This window comes from Hippocampus guttulatus, chromosome 9, assembly GCF_054856545.1.
Source record: "Hippocampus guttulatus isolate MCC_2025c chromosome 9, RoL_Hgut_1.0, whole genome shotgun sequence".
Lineage (NCBI taxonomy): Eukaryota > Metazoa > Chordata > Actinopteri > Syngnathiformes > Syngnathidae > Hippocampus > Hippocampus guttulatus.
The window spans coordinates 242,390-259,518 of NC_141269.1; the positions used below are offsets into that span (position 1 = coordinate 242,390).

Sequence of the window (17,129 nt, forward strand, 5' to 3'; positions counted from 1 at the left end):
GCAGCCAGACCTAAAACAGTTTCCCAGGACCCTGATGTTATGACTACAATTTCAAAGTCTGAAGAAATAAAAAGTCAAATAAGATCTCGAATCTGTCTTTTTAGCCCCGGGTTGAATGTGCCCCCCCCCCCATCAAAACCCCTGGCCCCAGCCCGGCCCCCTCAGTGAAATCGATCCAGAACCGCCCCCGCTTCAGACGTCCCAACAGCGAACGTCTTTGTTTGCGGGACGTCGCGGCTGTGAAAAAAAGGATACGGGCTGGATCAAAGTGAACCTTGTTCACACAAGAAATTGCTTTCGATTTATTTTGTTTTCAAACATTTGAATACTGTTCACTTACAGCTGTCTCTAACAAAATAAAAATTGAATTTGCCCGACATCAAACGGTGTTTCCGGACTTATTTTTAAGACTTCGAGATTGTTCTGATATCTTAATAAATTGAGTTTTGAACATTGAAATTTTTAAATTCCTAACATAGAAAAATGAGTTGCTGTAACTCACCGCTTTTGAGTAACCGTAGCCAAAAATATAAGTTGGATATAATCGAACCATTGAAGTTCAGAGAACTAGAACTTTTGAGTTCACCAACTTCTGTTCCGGCCTTATTTTGAAGGGATCGGCTTTCATGGTGGGGCGCCGATACCGGCCGCCGATATTTAAGGCAAGGGGATGAAAAAAAAAAACGGTGGAAGAGCAGCTCGAGCCGCAGATGACGGCGACCCTGCACGAGCTGGCCGAGGCGATGTGCGAGTGAGCAACCTCGAACATCCATCCATCCATCCATCCATCTTCTACCGCTTATCCGGGGCCGGGTCGCGGGGGCAACAGCTTTAGCAGGGAAGCCCAGACTTCCCTCTCCCTAGCTACTTCTTCCAGCTCTCCCCGGGGGATCCCGAGGCGTTCCCAGGCCAGCTGGGTGACATAGTCACTCCAGCGTGTCCTGGGTCTTCCCCGGGGTCTCCTCCCGGTGGGACATGCCCGGAACACCTCACCAGGGAGGCGTTCAGGAGGCATCCGAATCAGATGCCCAAGCCACCTCATCTGGCTCCTCTCGATGTGGAGGAGAAGCGGCTCGACTCTGAGCCCCTCCCGGATGACCGAGCTTCTCACCTTATCTCTAAGGGAGAGCCCGGACACCCTGCGGAGAAAACTCATTTCGGCCGCTTGTATCCGGGATCTCGTTCTTTCGGTCACGACCCATAGCTCGTGACCATAGATGAGGGTTGGAACGTAGATCGACCGGTAAATTGAGAGCTTCGCCCTTTGGCTCAGCTCCTTCTTCACCACGACAGACCGATACAACGTCCGCATCACAGCAGACGCTGCACCGATCCGCCTGTCGATCTCTCGCTCCCTCCTGCCCTCACTCGTGAACAAGACCCCAAGATACTTAAACTCCTCCACTTGGGGCAAGATCTCTCCCCCGACCCGGAGGGGGCACTCCACCCTTTTCCGACTGAGGACCATGGTTTCAGATTTGGAGGTGCTGATTTTCATCCCAACCGCTTCACACTCAGCTGCGAAACGCTCCAGTGAGAGTTGGAGAGCCCCGTTTGAAGGAGCCAACAGCACCACATCATCTGCAAAAAGCAGGGATGCAATACTGAGGCCACCAAAACGGACGCCCTCAACGCTTCGGCTGCGCCTAGAAATTCTGTCCATAAAGATTATGAACAGAATCGGCGACAAAGGGCAGCCTTGGCGGAGTCCTACCCTCACTGGAAACGATTCCGACTTACTGCCGGCAATGCGAACCAAACTCTGACATCGGTGGTATAGTGACCGAATAGCCCGTATCAGGGGGTTCGGTACCCCATACCCACGAAGCACCCCCCACAGAACTCCCCGAGGGACACGGTCAAACGCCTTCTCCAAGTCCACAAAACACATGTAGACTGGTTGGGCGAATTCCCACATACCCTCGAGGACCCTGCTAAGGGTGTAGAGCTGGTCCACTGTTCCACGGCCGGGACGAAAACCACACTGCTCCTCCTCAATCTGAGGCTCGACTTCCTGACGGACCCTCCTCTCCAGCACCCCTGAATAGACCTTACCAGGGAGGCTGAGGAGTGTGATCCCTCTGTAGTTGGAACACACCCTCCGGTCCCCCCTTTTAAAAAGAGGGACTACCACCCCGGTCTGCCAATCCAGAGGCACTCTCCCCGTTGACCAGGCGATGTTGCAGAGGCGTGTCAACCAGGACAGCCCCACAACATCCAGAGCCTTGAGGAACTCCGGGCGGATCTCATCCACCCCTGGGGCCCTGCCACCGAGGAGCTTTTTAACCACATCGGTGACTTCAACCACAGAGATAGGAGAGCCCACCTCAGGGTCCTCAGACTCTGCTTCCTCCAAGGAAGACGTGTTGGTGGAGTTGAGGAGGTCTTCGAAGTACTCTGCCCACCGGTTCACAACGTCCCGAGTCGAAGTCAGCAGCGCCCCATCCCCACTGTACACAGTGTTAGTGGTGCACTGCTTCCCCCTCCTGAGACGTCGGATGGTGGACCAGAATTTCCTCGAAGCCGTCCGGAAGTCGGCTTCCATGGCCTCACCGAACTCTTCCCACGCTCGGGTTTTTGCCTCGGCGACCACCGAAGCTGCGTTCCGCTTGGCCAGTCGATACCCGTCAGCTGCCTCTGGGGTCCCACAGGCCATAAAGGCTCGATAGGACTCCTTCTTCAGCTTGACGGCATCCCTTACTGCTGGTGTCCACCAGCGAGTACGAGGGTTGCCGCCACGACAGGCACCAACCACCTTACGGCCACAACTCAGATTGGCCGCCTCAACAATAGAGGCACGGAACATGGTCCACTCGGACTCAATGTCCCCCGTCTCCCCCGGAACATGGGAAAAGCTCTGTCGGAGGTGGGAGTTGAAACTCCTTCTCGAACATGCAGGAGAAAAATCTGTCAAAGCCGTCATTGCCGACTTGCTCATCGCCACCTTGAACATGGCGCACGTTTCATTTCTGCGTGTCTGGGGGTGTAAATGAAACACGCTAGCTTTTTTGCCTCCCCCGAATCAGAGCTTTATTGAGTCCACACATTAAAGGCTGCTTTTCATGGCCTTCTGTATTTGTTGATATATACTTCCGGTTCGGGGAACTCGCAGTCCTTGCCTTCTTTCCGGTCTGACTTTGGTTGCGGTGCGTGTGACGCCTTTTTTCCCCCTTTGGACGCTGTACCGTCCTTGACATTGTTTGTGTAAGTGCGCGTGCACATATGAGGTGGTTTGGAAAGCTGTCTTTGTACTTTGGATATATCAAGTGGCCTATTTTTTTATTTTTATTTTGATGAATTTCCTAAAGATTTTTGCTTTCTTCAAAGTAATGTGTGGGGATCTGTCCGACCCCATCAAAGATTCAATGACCCAGTGTGTGTGGCAAAAAATGAATTGACACACACGCACGAAAAAAATCATCTCAGACCCCCCCCCCCCCCAAAAAAAATACGACCGGGTTTACTTTTGCACGTAAGGAGACAGAGAGAGAGCGAGAGAGGGGGGGAGAGGGAGAGAGAGAGAGAGAGAGAGAGACCGCACGCGCGTGTGCGTGTGGGGCGTCGGGGGGGGAGACGCGACGTCACGACAGAATCTCGCGACATCTCCAGGAAAAGCCGAACGCGCTGCACGCGAGTTTACCGGAAACCGCCGAAAGGCCGAAGAGCGGCGCAGGCTGCGTCAAACAATAGCCCCGCCCCTAACTCCCTCCCTCCCGCCCTCATTCCTAGTTTTAAACATGGCGGCCATGTCCACTCTCCCAACTAACGTCCTGCCGCCTGCGAATTGACTCGGCCTCGCTCGGCCGACGGTGTTCCTTTCTCGCCCCTCTCGGATGCCAACGTCGACCGCCTCCTCGCCGACACCTGACTCCGAGCCCCGCCCGGACCGCCGACCGCTGTAGCCTCCGCGGAGGGCCCCCTCGCTTCGTCGGCATCTATTTGGAGCCCAAGCGGCAGCCTGGAAGTCAAAGGCCTCCTCCGGCCGCCCCGCCGCCTTCCCCCGTCCGGAGCGATGGTTTGACACGGAGCGGTCGAGCCGTCCTCAGCGCGAACGATGTGTGAAAACTGCGCCGGGCTGGTGGAGGTTCTGAATCAAAGTGAGGAAAGCGACCTGCTCGCCTTGTAACGCGCGCGCGCACATGTGCACGCGCACTATCAATGTTAGCTTGCCGGCTAACGTTAGCTCCTTGCATCTTCGTGTTTATGTGCGCGCGCGCGTGTGTGTGTGAAAGGGAGACACTTTTTTTTTTTTCAGTCGGGATGGCGTAAGTGTAGATTTTAACGCCAGGCTGCATTTTAGTTCGTTGGCGTCCAATTGTCACATCGCCAGGCAGCCCGGGGCCTTGTTCGTCCGCCAGTCTGTCAAAACACAAGTGCGAGACAAACGTCCCCGGCCAATCCGTCAGTTGTCGACGGCCCCAAACAGTCGAGGGCGTGAAAATGTCGCGGAAACTGGAGAGAGGTCTTGTAGAAATGCAAGCGACAGGAAAGGTATCTGGACAGGCTAGGCCGGCTAGCCTATTTGTGTTTGATGTTTGCCAGCTCGAGCGTCTCGCCGTCTTTTTGTTTTTGGCCTCACTCGACTCGACTCGACCGAGAAGCCCGCACGAGATGGACTCGTGTCACGCGGTCGTGGACTTTTGTTCAACTCGCTCTTGTTTTGTGCTCGTCTCACTCGCCGAAACGAGGCAGCCGTTAGCTCGCCGGCTAACGTTAGCGCCGTACAACTTGGCTCCCTGAGCGTGTCTTTTATGAACCCCCACCAACCCTAACCCCGTCGCCAGGCGATGCCGCGATCGTGGTCGTTTGTATTTTAGCTGCCGGTTTTATCCCCAAAGCGGGCAACGTCGACTATGTCCTACGCGTCAAAGCTATCGGACAACAAAAGAGAGGGGCGCTCGCGTTCAAAGTGTTAACGGACTCGCGCTACGCTCAAGACGGTCTTATCCGCGGCCAAAACCGTCCGGGTCCATTTAAAAAAAAACACGACTCGGTCGAACAGCTGAAGGGCCTTCTCTCTTTGGTTCTCATCTTCTCTCGAATGCAGTTGACAGCCAGAAAACAAACACGTGTGCCACCTGCAACTCTTTCAAAGCAGAACACGCAAAGCTCTCAAATCGCCCCCCCCCCCCCCCCCGCCAGCCTAACTAAGTAAGAAGAAAAAAGTCCCTGCGTGTGTTCACCAGTGTACATGGAAAGAAGAACGCAATCGTTTTGAAGCAACGCGCTGCGAGACTGTAGCATCTTGTGATGTAAACACACAAGCCTCAGTCACAACGCCGCCAAGGTTGCAGGTGCAGGCGTCGGGTTGCCAAGTCATCACATCGGCTGGTCTTGGCGAGAAATCCGGATTACCGCCAGTCCAGGACGAGACCGAGACCTTGAAAATGCCCTCTCGGGCGTCGCCACGATAAAAGTAGCTTTCGTCTGAATTGGTCAACCTCGAGCTGCTCTCTGCCTTACGTTTCTGCGGTAATCCATGTCGAAATGCGCCAAAGTCTGCGGACTTGAGGATCTACGGTCACTCACGTATTCATGCGCCCACGCAAACGATGAACTAGGTTGACATGAGTTGCACGAATGCGAGGAAAACGAGATCTATCACAAATGCGGAACCGCTGGAAGACTTGAAACGGGAGGTGGTCAGACCATGCATCGGCGCGCTCTCTTTGCATGCGAGGGTCCCAATCTTGCCCGCATCTCTCACCCCCTCATAATTGACGCGAGACGCTAAGTTTCCCCTTTGAATTTTGATCTCCAACTTGTGCAAGCTGTGCTGATCTCAAATGCAAAGCGCACGCGGCGCCGCCGTCGACGGAGATCGGCGAGCCGTGACGAGGCCGGGCAGAGAAAGACCCGCTTTCCCGACGACAAACGTCGGACGCCGGCGCTAAGCTGCTGGGGAGAGCGGCCGCGGAGTTCGGACGGCGCCCCAACCTTGAACGGGCCGCCGTCAGTGCGAACGGCCTCGGGCGGCGGGGATTGGCGGCTCACCAAACTTGACTGCTGTCACATTGGCACGCGGGCGCGAAAAGAAGTTCGGCACTGTAAAAAGAATGCTTTGTGTCTTCACTGCGCCGGCAAAAGAAGAACGTGAAGAAAATTCCCAACAATTAAAAACAAAGAAAAGAAAAGGATAGCGCGAACGGCGCTAATGTTGTTTTTAGGTAAACTTGTCTTGGGTTCTTGTTGGGGGGGGGGGGGTAGAAAGCACAGCAGTAATCTAATCCTGCTTTTCTGGGCGGGTGGGATTTTTATGTATTTATTGTTTTGAGGTGTCTGATGGCCAAAAATGTTGGCAAATTGTCCAAGTCGGGGAGGGGGAGGGGGGCGTTGTGGTCGTCAGCTGCGCCTTTCCGTTCGACCGGCGGCTCCATATGTTGCGTGCCGCTCACCTTTGAACCCAGACTTGCTGCGCATGCTCGTGCGTCGCGGCAGAGACAAAAAGCTGCTTTATGACCTTTCACCCCGCCCCCGCCCCACCCTGCAAATAATTTGCTCTGCTTCGATTGGCTTGTGGTTTTTCGTGAATGAATGGAGAGAGCAGACTCCAAAAAACAATAAATGAACAGGCACGAAATTGACAAGGAACCCCCCCCCCCCCCCGCCCCCCAGCTCCGAACAAGAAATTTGATGAGCAACCTGAGCTTCCAATTTGACCCCAAATGATACCGACCCCTTCCGATGCCTTGCCGAGCTTTTGTATTGAAGTCGCAGCTGACTCGACCGGTCTTCCGTGACTCGCCGCCGCTCAGTTTCTATCGTCGTCGACGTCCTCCCGAAATCACGTTCGACACGTTCATTGGGGATGCGAGAAGCCTCGGAATCAATCGGGCAGACGACGTCGCGGCGGGCAAGCGAGCGCCCCTTTGAGGATGGCGAGCGCCATCGGACCGCCTCTTAACTTATTCGGTAGCAGCCAATTTGAGACCAAGTCTGAAAAGACGTTTCAAAACGTCTTTGGGAGTGAATGAGTTTCAGAGCTCTCTGAATCGGCGAAAGGGCGACGGCCGGCGCCGCCGCGCCCTTTGGAGCAAACCGGGTGCCGTCTTGGCTGTTAGAATTGCCATCGAGCCTCTCATAACTCTTACCGAGTAAAGTTTCTTGACCTCGTTGTTGTTGTGTGACGGCGGCGTTTGCGTTTGCGCTCGCTCCGCAGTTTCGGACGCAGACGGCAGCGAGGGCGGCTTCCAGCTGAAGAAGGAACATGCGCTGCGAGTGTTGGCTCACATCAGCTCGTGGACGCAGAGGTGAGCCCGCGCGCTTCCTCATCACGTCGATGGCCTTGCGCCGTATGCGTTGGATGCGCGTGGTTGTCGTGGCAACAAGTGACGGGCCGCTGTCGCCCCCCCCCCCCCCCCCCCCCGCCCCCCTTTGCAGACAATGTCTGTGCTGCCTGAAGGAGTACAAGCACCTCGAGGTCTTCAATCAGCTGGTGTACGCGCTCATCAACCTGGCGGTGGGCCAGATCGGCGGCCTCAGGGACCGCCTCCGCCGCCGGGACGCCCCCGAGGGGGCGGCCGACCGCGACCAACGGGCCCCCTGCGAACCCCCCCGCCGGCCGGCCTCGCCCGGCGAAGACGAGCCCGTCAACGTGGAGCGCGACTCGGCGGAGGAGGAGGACGCGGGGTCCCCGGACGGCGACCCGAAGCGGGAGCGGGCCGAGACCCCGGGCCGAGGGGGGCGCCGGGAGGAGGAGGCGCGGGAGGAAGGAGAAGAGGAGGCGGAGGAAGGCGGCGCGGCCGCGTTTGGCTCCTGGAGCGTTGACGAGCGAGAGAAGCTGCTGCTGTGCGCCGCCAAGATCTTCCAGATCCAGTTCCCGCTCTACACGGCTTACAAGCATAACACGCACCCCACCATTGAGGTGAACGCACACGCAAATCGCGCAGAAGCGGCATTGGATCCGCTCACGGGAAGCCAAGAGGTCGCATTCCGCAATTCTTCACATGATTTTGAGCAATTGCTACTCTCTCGACATTGACCGAATGAATCCGTTGTCGTTTTCCGAGGCGCGCGTGAATTTCCGACAGGCGGGCCCTAATGAGACGACCGTTTGTTTTTCAGGACATCTCTGCTCACGAGAGCAGCATCCTGGGCTCCTTCTGCGACATGAATGTAAGACCGAGCGCAACGTTCACAACGCTGGCTCAAATAGCGCACAAAGAAAACGGCTTTTCGGTCGTGATGGATGTCGTGTCATGAAATCCTGATTTTGTTCAATTACCGCCGGTCGATTGAAGCCCCACCAAGAACCAGAATCCAAGTCGACCGGCCGGCGAAATCCGCGCGGCCAGATGGATTCGATGAAGCGCAAATGTGCAAAAATCCGAGCTTGACTAATTCGGACGTGCGGTCGAGCAAGTACGCTAACGATGCGACTGCACAGAGGGGCCTGGAAGGAAGGGACGCACACAAAAAACAAAGAAACAACCCAACTAGGATGGACTTGACAAATGTGGTCTCGGTTGGGGTTTGTTTTCAGGACGCGGAGGTTCCTCTGCACCTTCTGCGCTACGTTTGTCTGTTCTGCGGCAAGCACGGGCTGTCGCTGATGAAGGAATGTTTCCAAGCGGCCACGCCCGACAGCCTCCCCTTCCCCATCGCGCACGCCTTCATCACCATCGTGTCCAACGTGAGCGCCGGACGCGGGCCCCCGCGCCCGCCGGATCCCGCCTCTCATTCTTTTCTCTCTCTCTTTGCGTGCGTGGCCTCAGATCCGAATATGGCTCCACATTCCGGCCGTCATGCAGCACATCATCCCCTTCCGCTCTTACGTCATACGGTGAGATCTTCCTCTTTTGTCTCATAGCCATCCTGCCGTGGCCACGTACGGGCCGGGTTACGTTCTTCATTTGGGGGGAGGGGGGGCACCCCGCTCCGCACCGTGCGCTCGTCGCTCGGTAGGCCCGCTGTCGCCATAGCGACCGTTTCCTGGCCGCCGGCAACCCTCTCCTCGCGTGACCCCGCGAGAGGCGGCCGGCAATCAAAGCGTGAGCAACGCGAACCGCAAAAAGATGGAGACCGCTAAGTTAGCTTCTTGCGCTAATGCGGAGCCCGCGCTTTTTGACCCCGTGCGCGTCTTGACAAAAGTGACTCGATTGACACCGCTCAATCATTTCTGCGATATTTATGGCCCCGCTCGACTTCTGCCCGTGTGTGCGTTTTGAACGTGCAAATGTCTTGAGTGCGCGCGCGCGTCTCCCGTTGCCTCGTCGTGACGGCGCACGTCTTGACTCGGCGTCTTTTAGCGACGCTCACGCGTGCGCGTTTCGATCTCAAAGAAAGCCGCGAAGGCCGATCCTAACAACGCGCCGACGCCGCGGCGCGTGACCGCATTAGCTGGAGGTGTCGCGCGAGTGCTGAGGTGCGCGTGTGGCCTTGCCTTTCAGTTACCTGTGCCAGCTGTCGGACCAGGAGCTGCGTCAGAGCGCGGCGCGCAACATGGCCGACCTGATGTGGAGCACGGTGAAGGAGCCCCTGGACAGCGCGCTGTGCTTTGACAAGGAGAGCCTGGACCTGGCCTTCAAGTACTTCATGTCGCCCACGCTCACCATGCGGCTGGCCGGACTCAGCCAGATCACCGTCAGTCCCCTGAACCTTTTTCAATGATTTGCGTACCGTATTTTACGCACTAAAAGGCGCACCGGATTATGAGGCGCACCTTCAATCAATGGCCTATTTTGTCTTTTTTTTTTTTTAATTGATTTTTTTTTTAATATATTGGATGCACTGGATTCTAAAACGCATTCTACAATGCATCCACTAGATGGAGCGACGCTCGAGAGGCGTTCGTGAGCGCCTCCGAAAAACGTAAATTAACGGTGACTTCAATGAAACTCCGAAAATGGAAAACAATGCATCAAAAATCAAGCGAGGAAATCGCAAAATAATTTCAATAGCCCCCCCCCCCTCGAGCGGAGCGCCAACAGAACGATCGGATGTCAGTAAAATGTAAGAGACTGGACTGTCTCAGAAGTGTTGGTGATTTATTCCTTTGTTGTGTATTCACAAACGAGGAAATGACAAAATAAATAGTGCGGAAAATACGGTCTTATGTTGTTGTTTTTTTTTTTTTTGCTACTTCCACAAAAATCTTGAATTGTTGTGAAGATAAATGTTCTCCCCATCAGAACCAGCTGCACACCTTTAACGACGTGTGTAACAACGAGTCTCTGGTGTCCGACACGGAAACGTAAGGCGGGTGCGCTTTTTGTCGTCGGGTGTCCATATTCGTACTGAGTCGCGTGCGTTTGGGTTTCAGGTCCATTGCCAAGGATCTGGCCGACTGGCTGATCCACAACAACGTGATTGAGCACCTTTTTGGACCGAATTTGCACATTGAGGCGAGTACCAAATGTTTGGAGTTGCTGCCGAGGAATCGCGGAATAGGAGTATTCCTATTCACCGTGCGCTTCGGCTGACTTATTGTCACAATTGTTGTGGTTTTTTTTTTTTTGTTTGTTTTGTCTTCAGATCATTAAACAATGCCAAGTGATCCTTAACTTCCTGGCCGCGGAGGGCCGACTCAGCACGCAGCACGTGGACTGCATCTGGGCAGCGGCTCAGGTAGAATCCTCTGCGCGGCGCCTTCCGGAGATTCTCGAGTGTGGCGAGGCAGGCTCCCTCTAGCGGTACTCTAGAGAATTGCAGCCCAAGCACCGTTCGCTTGTCTTGGAACTTCAATCCATTTAGGTTCATTTTTTTTTTTTTTTTTTATGCGCAGCAGAGAGAATGAAGTCGTTTCGAAACTAGATTCTCCGAGATCGATGTGCCGTGTTCATTTTCCAACTTCATGTTCCAGGGGCTCACAATAATAATGAATACGCATACCGCGTCTCGGCGTCAGTCGCGACGGGAGAACGGAGGTGTCTTCAAAATCCTCCGAATGATCCGGTGATGCGTCCAAATGAGACTGGCGACAAGTGAAACGCGGGTGTCTGCCGGTCATTTGGAGTGAATGGGGGAGCTCGTTTTTGTTTGCTTTCAAGATGTGCGATTGCAAAGGGGAAAAAAGAGAACGGAAGAAAAAAGATGGAAAGAGCACCTTGAAAATCGTAATCACGAGGTGGAAAATTGCGTTGTGGTCATTTGCTTTAGTTCTCACCAACTATCTCCCCGCCGTCCCAGCTCAAGCACTGCAGCCGCTACATCCACGACCTTTTCCCTTCCCTCATCAAGAACTTGGACCCGGTGCCCCTCCGCCACGTCCTGGACTTGGTCTCGAGTCTGCACCCCAGCGCGCACACTGAACAGGTAACCGCGAAAGCGTCTCTGAACGCAGGCGCTCCACAGCCTGCCAATCCGGAAGGCTGCTCGGATCTTGAATCCCCCCCCAAATCGGCTTCCCGACATCCAAAAATAAATAAATGAACAAATCCAGTAGCTTCTTTTTGGGGCCCTTACCATTTAGCAGAGTGAGGAATCGGCCGTCATGAGCGCCGGCCTCCTCCAAAGTCGGGCTTACTTTTATGGCGGGAAAACCCAGTCGGCGGAGAATGGGCCGGCCCCGGCCCCGGCGTGGCGTCGTTCGGCCGCCGTCGCATTGAGCGCGCGCCCGACGAAGGCTGTGGCGTCTTTGCAGACGCTCTACTTGGCCTCCATGCTCATCAAGGCTCTGTGGAACAACGCCCTGGCCGCCAAAGCCCAGCTGTCCAAGCAGAGCTCCTTCGCGTCGCCGCTCACCACCAACATGGCCGCGGGCAACAAGAAGGGTCAGCGCCACGCACGGAAAAGCCATTTTGCCGCCAGGTCGCGGCGCGCCCTAGGCAATGACCTTTTGCTTTGCCCTCGTGCGTCGGCCAGGCTCTCCGGCCGCCAGTCCCGACAGCAGCGACACGCAGCACAGCGCCGGCAGCGACGTGGACGAGCAGATGATAGCGGCGAGCGAACGGGGACAGCGGAGGCTTTCGGACACCGAGGTTCGTCTCGGTCGCTCGCTTTTACGTATCGTCGCTTCCCATATCGCAATTTTTCACGAGCTGATTCGTCTCATCTTGAAATTGCGCTCTCAAGATCGGCCTCCCCCGAAAAAAAATGCCTCCTCGGCCGGGCCCCTCGTATAACCGCAATAGATTGGCTCAAACGATGATGGGAATGATGCGTGTCGCCGGTTCTCGTCGCGGTCAGGAGTCCATGCAGGGCAGCTCGGACGAGACGGCCAACAGCGCCGAGGAAGGCAGCAGCGGGCCGGGCAGCACCAGCGGCCACAGCGACGCCTCCAGCAACGAGGCCGCCTCCAGCGGAGCCAGCCGCTCGGCCGGCAGCCCCGCCAGCGACGTCCGCTCGGACGACATGGCCGACAGCGAGGCCCTCAAGGAGGAGGAGGAAGAGGAGGACGAGGAAGAGGAGGACGACGACGACGAGGAAGACGACGACGACGACGACGACGAGGAGGACGACGACGACGACGAGGAAGAAGCGCCTGCTGATAACGGGACCGACCAGGCGCAGGTGCCGGTAAGACGTGCGCAGGGGCTCGTCACTCACCAATTGATTTTCATCTTACCCGTTATTTTTATGGCCAGCCTGCCATGTGTTGCCCCGGCCCGATTTCAATGACCAGCATCGTTGGCGCGCTTTCACAAAACTCGCCGATGATCTCCTCATTTGTCGGGGCGGCTCGGCGCTCGCCAGGGCCCGCGCTCGGAGACGGCCGAATGAACGAGAGCGGTTCCTTTCCTTCTCCCCGCAAATACGTAATTGATCACGAAACGCGTTCCGACGAGCGAGGCCGCGGACACCCTATCCTTGCGGAGAGCCATTTTTGCCTCGAGTTGCACTTCAAGTCGCGGGGACTCGTCTGCGCGCTCCTTTTCGCCCGGCCAATCGGAAATTGGCCAACATACACTAAGTCGGATTGCGGTTTACTCGCACGACTGATGCCCCGCTTCCCCCGTCTGACAGAAGGACCCCCGGGAGCAAGCGGAGTCGCGTAAGAGGAAGGCGGGCGAGGCTCTAGGCGAGGGCGCCAAACCAAAGGTCCTCCCCTTCAGCCCGGAAACGTCGGCCGTCATGGCCGCCGCCGCCTCCGCCTCCTTGGAGAGTCGGATGAGGATGATGGACGCGTGCGTGGCGTCCTCGTCCTCGCAGACCTCTCAGGCGATCGACGGCGTCCAGGAGCCGGGCCGCGTGCCCCGGCCTGCCGACTTCATGCGCGACGCCGTGGGCGGAGATATCTTCAACTGCCGCCGCTTCTTTGGCCCGCCGCATCATCGCCGTCGTCGTCATCGCCGGCATCACCATCACGAAGGGTAAGTTGTCGCCACCGCTTCGCGCCCCCCCCCACCCCCGCCCTCTCTGAGCGAGTGCGTTTGCGCGCGCAGGCCCACGGCCGAGGACATGCTGAGCGCCGACGACGTGAGTTGCAGCAGCTCGCAGGTCAGCGCCAAGTCGGAGAAGAACATGGCCGACTTTGACGGCGAGGAGTCGGGCTGCGAGGACGAGCTGGTCCAGATCAATTCGCGCGCCGAACTCGGCTCGCATCTGCAGCAGCACCTCCCCAACCTGGCGTCCATCTACCACGAGCAACTGGTGCAAGGTACGGACAAAAAAATGGAAAGACGAGTCACGGCTGCTCTCGGGGGTTCGGTAAGTTGCGACGTTATTGGCCCTTTTGGGCTGAGGATAAAGAATATATGCCTGAGCGATATTGAGTACGAGGTCCGCAGTCGCCCTTCCAATATCCGGTATACAGAACTTACTGTCAAATCCATAGCTGCGTGTTTTATCTATTTATTTAAGCGCCAAGGTGCGGCGGCGAACGTAAACCCGATGAAGTCATTGTCCTCACCTGTCTTGGAGCGTTCCCCCCCATTGTCAGAGCTTTTGTGTTGCCGCTCAGGTCCGACCGCGCACAAACACCCGTACTCGGGCGGCCACGCCGTGACCGACGTCAACCTGGACAACGTTTGCAAGAAGGGCAACACGCTGCTGTGGGACCTGGTGCAGGACGACGACGCTGTATGTAAACGTGTGAAAATGGATGGCCATGTCTGTTGAGATGGATTTTCGATTTATTATTATTTTTAAACGAAATCAACTCAACTAAATGGGTTCAAGAAACTACATGAAAGAAAGAAAAAAAAAATCCACCCAAAATATCGAGTCCGAGGATTTTCCCTGACGCGCTCCCGTTGCAGTGCCGGTTTGCAGATGCTAAGCGCAAATGTCAGCCGAAGCACGCCGAAAGCCTTGCAAAGGCGAGCTCGGGCTTTTCCTCCTCCCTCGATTGCTTTTCAAATGTATTTTGATCGAGCGTCTTTTGCGGTCCGGCCGTCGTACTTCCAATCCCGTCGCAACCGAACCAATCGACCCAGAAATGGCCGACCGGCCGCGCTTTGAGCACTTTTGACGCCGTCGCGCGCGTCCCGTCACCTCGCGGTCCGGATCGTGAAACCGCTGTGGCGGGCTCCGCGTCGAGTCCGACGTTTTCGCCGCCGCATTGACGGTGGCGGGATTGCGTTTCAGAGCCACCTGTCGGAGGGTCTGATCAACGAGGCCGAGAAGCTGCTGTGCTCGCTGGTGTGCTGGTTCACCGACCGGCAGATCCGCATGCGCTTCATCGAGGGCTGCCTGGACAACCTGGCGCACCACCGGTGAGCGGCCAATCGCCGCCGCCGCCCCCCCGAGCGAGCGGCACTAACCGGGAGCGCGCGCGTGTGCCCTCAGGTCCGTGGTGGTGTCGCTGAGGCTCCTGCCCAAGCTCTTCGGCACGTTCCAGCAGTTCGGCTCCAGCTACGACACGCACTGGATCACCATGTGAGTCCGATCGAGCGCATCTGTTCTCAGACCTATCCGAATGACATTTTCATGGACTCGGTTTGCGCTACGATTTTCCATGAATTCATTCCGTATCGGCCAATTCTGGAGCAAGCCTGAGAAGACGTCTATGGGAGTGAAAGAGTTAATTGACACGCAACACCTTTGAGTTGAATCATTGAATATATTTCCTCACGATAAACGCCGTGTCCATGTTGGAACTCGGTCATGTTCCAAATAATGGTCGGAATGAAATCTCCCGTGTTGGCGCTACCTGGAAAGCCGCGCATTTTTGGAGGCGGTACTTGGTGGCAAATGTTGATGAAGCGCTGTCCTGCGTTTCAGAATGCTTTTTTTTTTTTTGTTTGTTTTTTGTGTTTGTGGGCGGTGCTCAGGTGGGCCGAGAAGGAGCTGCACATGATGAAGCTCTTCTTCGACAACCTCCGACACTACATCCGGGAGGTCCGGCAGCAGCGCCACAAGTTTGCGCTGTGAGTCTTGCCGCGCTGAGCTCACTTTGGCACTCGTGCCAAAAGATCACGGCGCACCGCGGAACAAAATGTCCCCCGTGTTCGCGCCCCCTTTTAGGTACAGTCACAGTGCCGAGGTACAGGTGCGCCTGCAGTTCCTCACGTGCGTCTTCTCCACGCTGGGATCCCCGGACCATTTCAGTAAGACGCGCCGACTTGCCACTTGTCCAAAGGCGTCGGGCCGGGCGCGGCGCGGGCGCGCAAAGTCTCGTCGCCGAGCTCGTCTCCGTTTGTGGCCTTCAGGGCTGAGCCTGGAGCAGGTGGACATCCTGTGGCACTGCCTGGTGGAGGATGCCGAGTGCTACGACGACGCCCTGCACTGGTTCCTCAACCAGGTGCGCAGCAAGGACCAACACGCTATGGGCATGGAGACGTACAAGCACCTCTTCCTGGAGAAGGTAGGCTCGGGCCGAGGTCACCGAATGGAAGGGACTCTGCTCACCCGGCGCCGATATCTTTGCGATAGTCTGAAGGAATGAATTTGTACGTGTTCCCCCGCCCTTCCCCGTGTGAATTTTGGGGTGTCCAGATGCCTCAGCTGAAGCCGGAGACCATCAGCATGACGGGCCTGAACCTGTTCCAGCACCTTTGCAACCTGGCCCGGCTGGCCACCGGCACCCTGGACAACGCCGCCAACTGCGAGGTCCGTCCCGCCCCGGCCCCTCCCGCCGCGCGGCCGCTCACCGGCGTCTCTCTGTTTCGCCGTGCGCGTTCAGCTTTGCGGGATGGACCAGCTGTGGGGCATCGCCCTCCGGGCGAGGTCGACCGACATCAGCCGCGCCGCCATCCAGTACATTAACTCCTACTACATCAACGGTCAGTATTTGGTGGCTCCTGCGTGCCACTTGGGGCAATTATCCCACCGCCTGACCAAATAGCTTTCACTCGACAAATGCGCCATATGAACCCAAAAAAAAAAACATACTCAAATAATAAAGGTAAAGCAAATTTAAAAATGGACAAAACCATTTTACAAACTAATAAAAACGGAATGAACTCATTCAGTAGCAGCCAATTCTAGACCAAGTCTGAAAAGACGTTTAAAAACGTCTTTGGGAACGAATGAGTTACAATAAAAACGATGCAAAAGCACAAACAATTATAACTCTGCTTCTCCTACAATTTGAAATCATTTGGTCAGTCAATTCAATACGTTTTAGCTGACCTGGTTTTAGCCACTAACTGTTAACATGCATAAAATGGTCTCACCCATTTTGTTTTGTCCGCCAATGGCTTAATGAGATGATTATTATTATTATTATTATTTTTTTGCGGCCTTAAAAAAATAAATAAATAAATAAAGTATCTCTTCTGGCACGATGATGTCACACGGACAGCCGTGCCGATTGCGGTCATGTCGCGAGTGAAGGCGCGTTTGCCGTGCGGTGTGTCCAGCCGGTAAGACGGGCCTGGAGAAGGAGCAGGAGTTCATCCGCAAGTGCATGGAGAGTCTGCTGATGGCGTCGGCCAACCTGGAGAAGGACGCGCGGTCCGGCCTGACCAGCATCGAGAGGGGCCTGCTCATGCTCAAGACGCACCTGGAGGCCTTCAGGCGCAGGTGATCTGTGCCGCCCGGCGCCGGACCGCCAGTCCTCGTCATCGCGCCTCCTCACCACGCCCCCCCTCCGCCCCCCCCCAGGTTCGCCTACCACCTGCGCCAGTGGCAGATCGAGGGCACGGGCATCAGCAGCCACCTCAAGGCGCTCAGCGACAAGCAGTCGTTGCCGCTCAGGATCGTCTGCCAGCCCGCCGGACTGCCCGACAAGGTCCCTTGGCTTTTTTTCATGCAATCTTGCAAAAGAAAGAACGACTTTGATTTTTCAAATGTGGTTGAAGCAACTG

General features: G+C 56.1%; 1 protein-coding gene across 13 annotated transcripts in view; it reads left to right on the plus strand.

Moving 5' to 3' along the window:
* The first annotated feature begins 3,726 nt into the window (after positions 1-3,726).
* The window catches only part of usp34 (ubiquitin specific peptidase 34), a 33,811-nt gene continuing 20,408 nt past the window's right edge, over positions 3,727-17,129 (plus strand). For 9 of the 13 annotated variants that reach the window (XM_086119071.1, XM_086119080.1, XM_086119077.1 and 6 more), the window contains exons 1-26: positions 3,727-4,097; positions 7,160-7,250; positions 7,381-7,864; positions 8,065-8,115; positions 8,483-8,632; positions 8,715-8,782; positions 9,390-9,582; positions 10,131-10,192; positions 10,262-10,343; positions 10,474-10,566; positions 11,128-11,253; positions 11,582-11,711; positions 11,803-11,918; positions 12,127-12,456; positions 12,904-13,250; positions 13,323-13,537; positions 13,841-13,959; positions 14,467-14,594; positions 14,668-14,757; positions 15,153-15,248; positions 15,346-15,428; positions 15,531-15,685; positions 15,817-15,930; positions 16,004-16,103; positions 16,683-16,845; positions 16,927-17,053. In XM_086119071.1, the coding sequence (XP_085975197.1) occupies positions 4,055-4,097; positions 7,160-7,250; positions 7,381-7,864; positions 8,065-8,115; positions 8,483-8,632; positions 8,715-8,782; positions 9,390-9,582; positions 10,131-10,192; positions 10,262-10,343; positions 10,474-10,566; positions 11,128-11,253; positions 11,582-11,711; positions 11,803-11,918; positions 12,127-12,456; positions 12,904-13,250; positions 13,323-13,537; positions 13,841-13,959; positions 14,467-14,594; positions 14,668-14,757; positions 15,153-15,248; positions 15,346-15,428; positions 15,531-15,685; positions 15,817-15,930; positions 16,004-16,103; positions 16,683-16,845; positions 16,927-17,053 (3,756 nt within the window). In that variant the 5' untranslated portion in view covers positions 3,727-4,054. The remainder of the gene's footprint in view (positions 4,098-7,159; positions 7,251-7,380; positions 7,865-8,064; positions 8,116-8,482; positions 8,633-8,714; positions 8,783-9,389; positions 9,583-10,130; positions 10,193-10,261; positions 10,344-10,473; positions 10,567-11,127; positions 11,254-11,581; positions 11,712-11,802; positions 11,919-12,126; positions 12,457-12,903; positions 13,251-13,322; positions 13,538-13,840; positions 13,960-14,466; positions 14,595-14,667; positions 14,758-15,152; positions 15,249-15,345; positions 15,429-15,530; positions 15,686-15,816; positions 15,931-16,003; positions 16,104-16,682; positions 16,846-16,926; positions 17,054-17,129) is intronic. The other 4 variants (XM_086119072.1, XM_086119076.1, XM_086119084.1 and 1 more) reach the window with 1 other exon arrangement.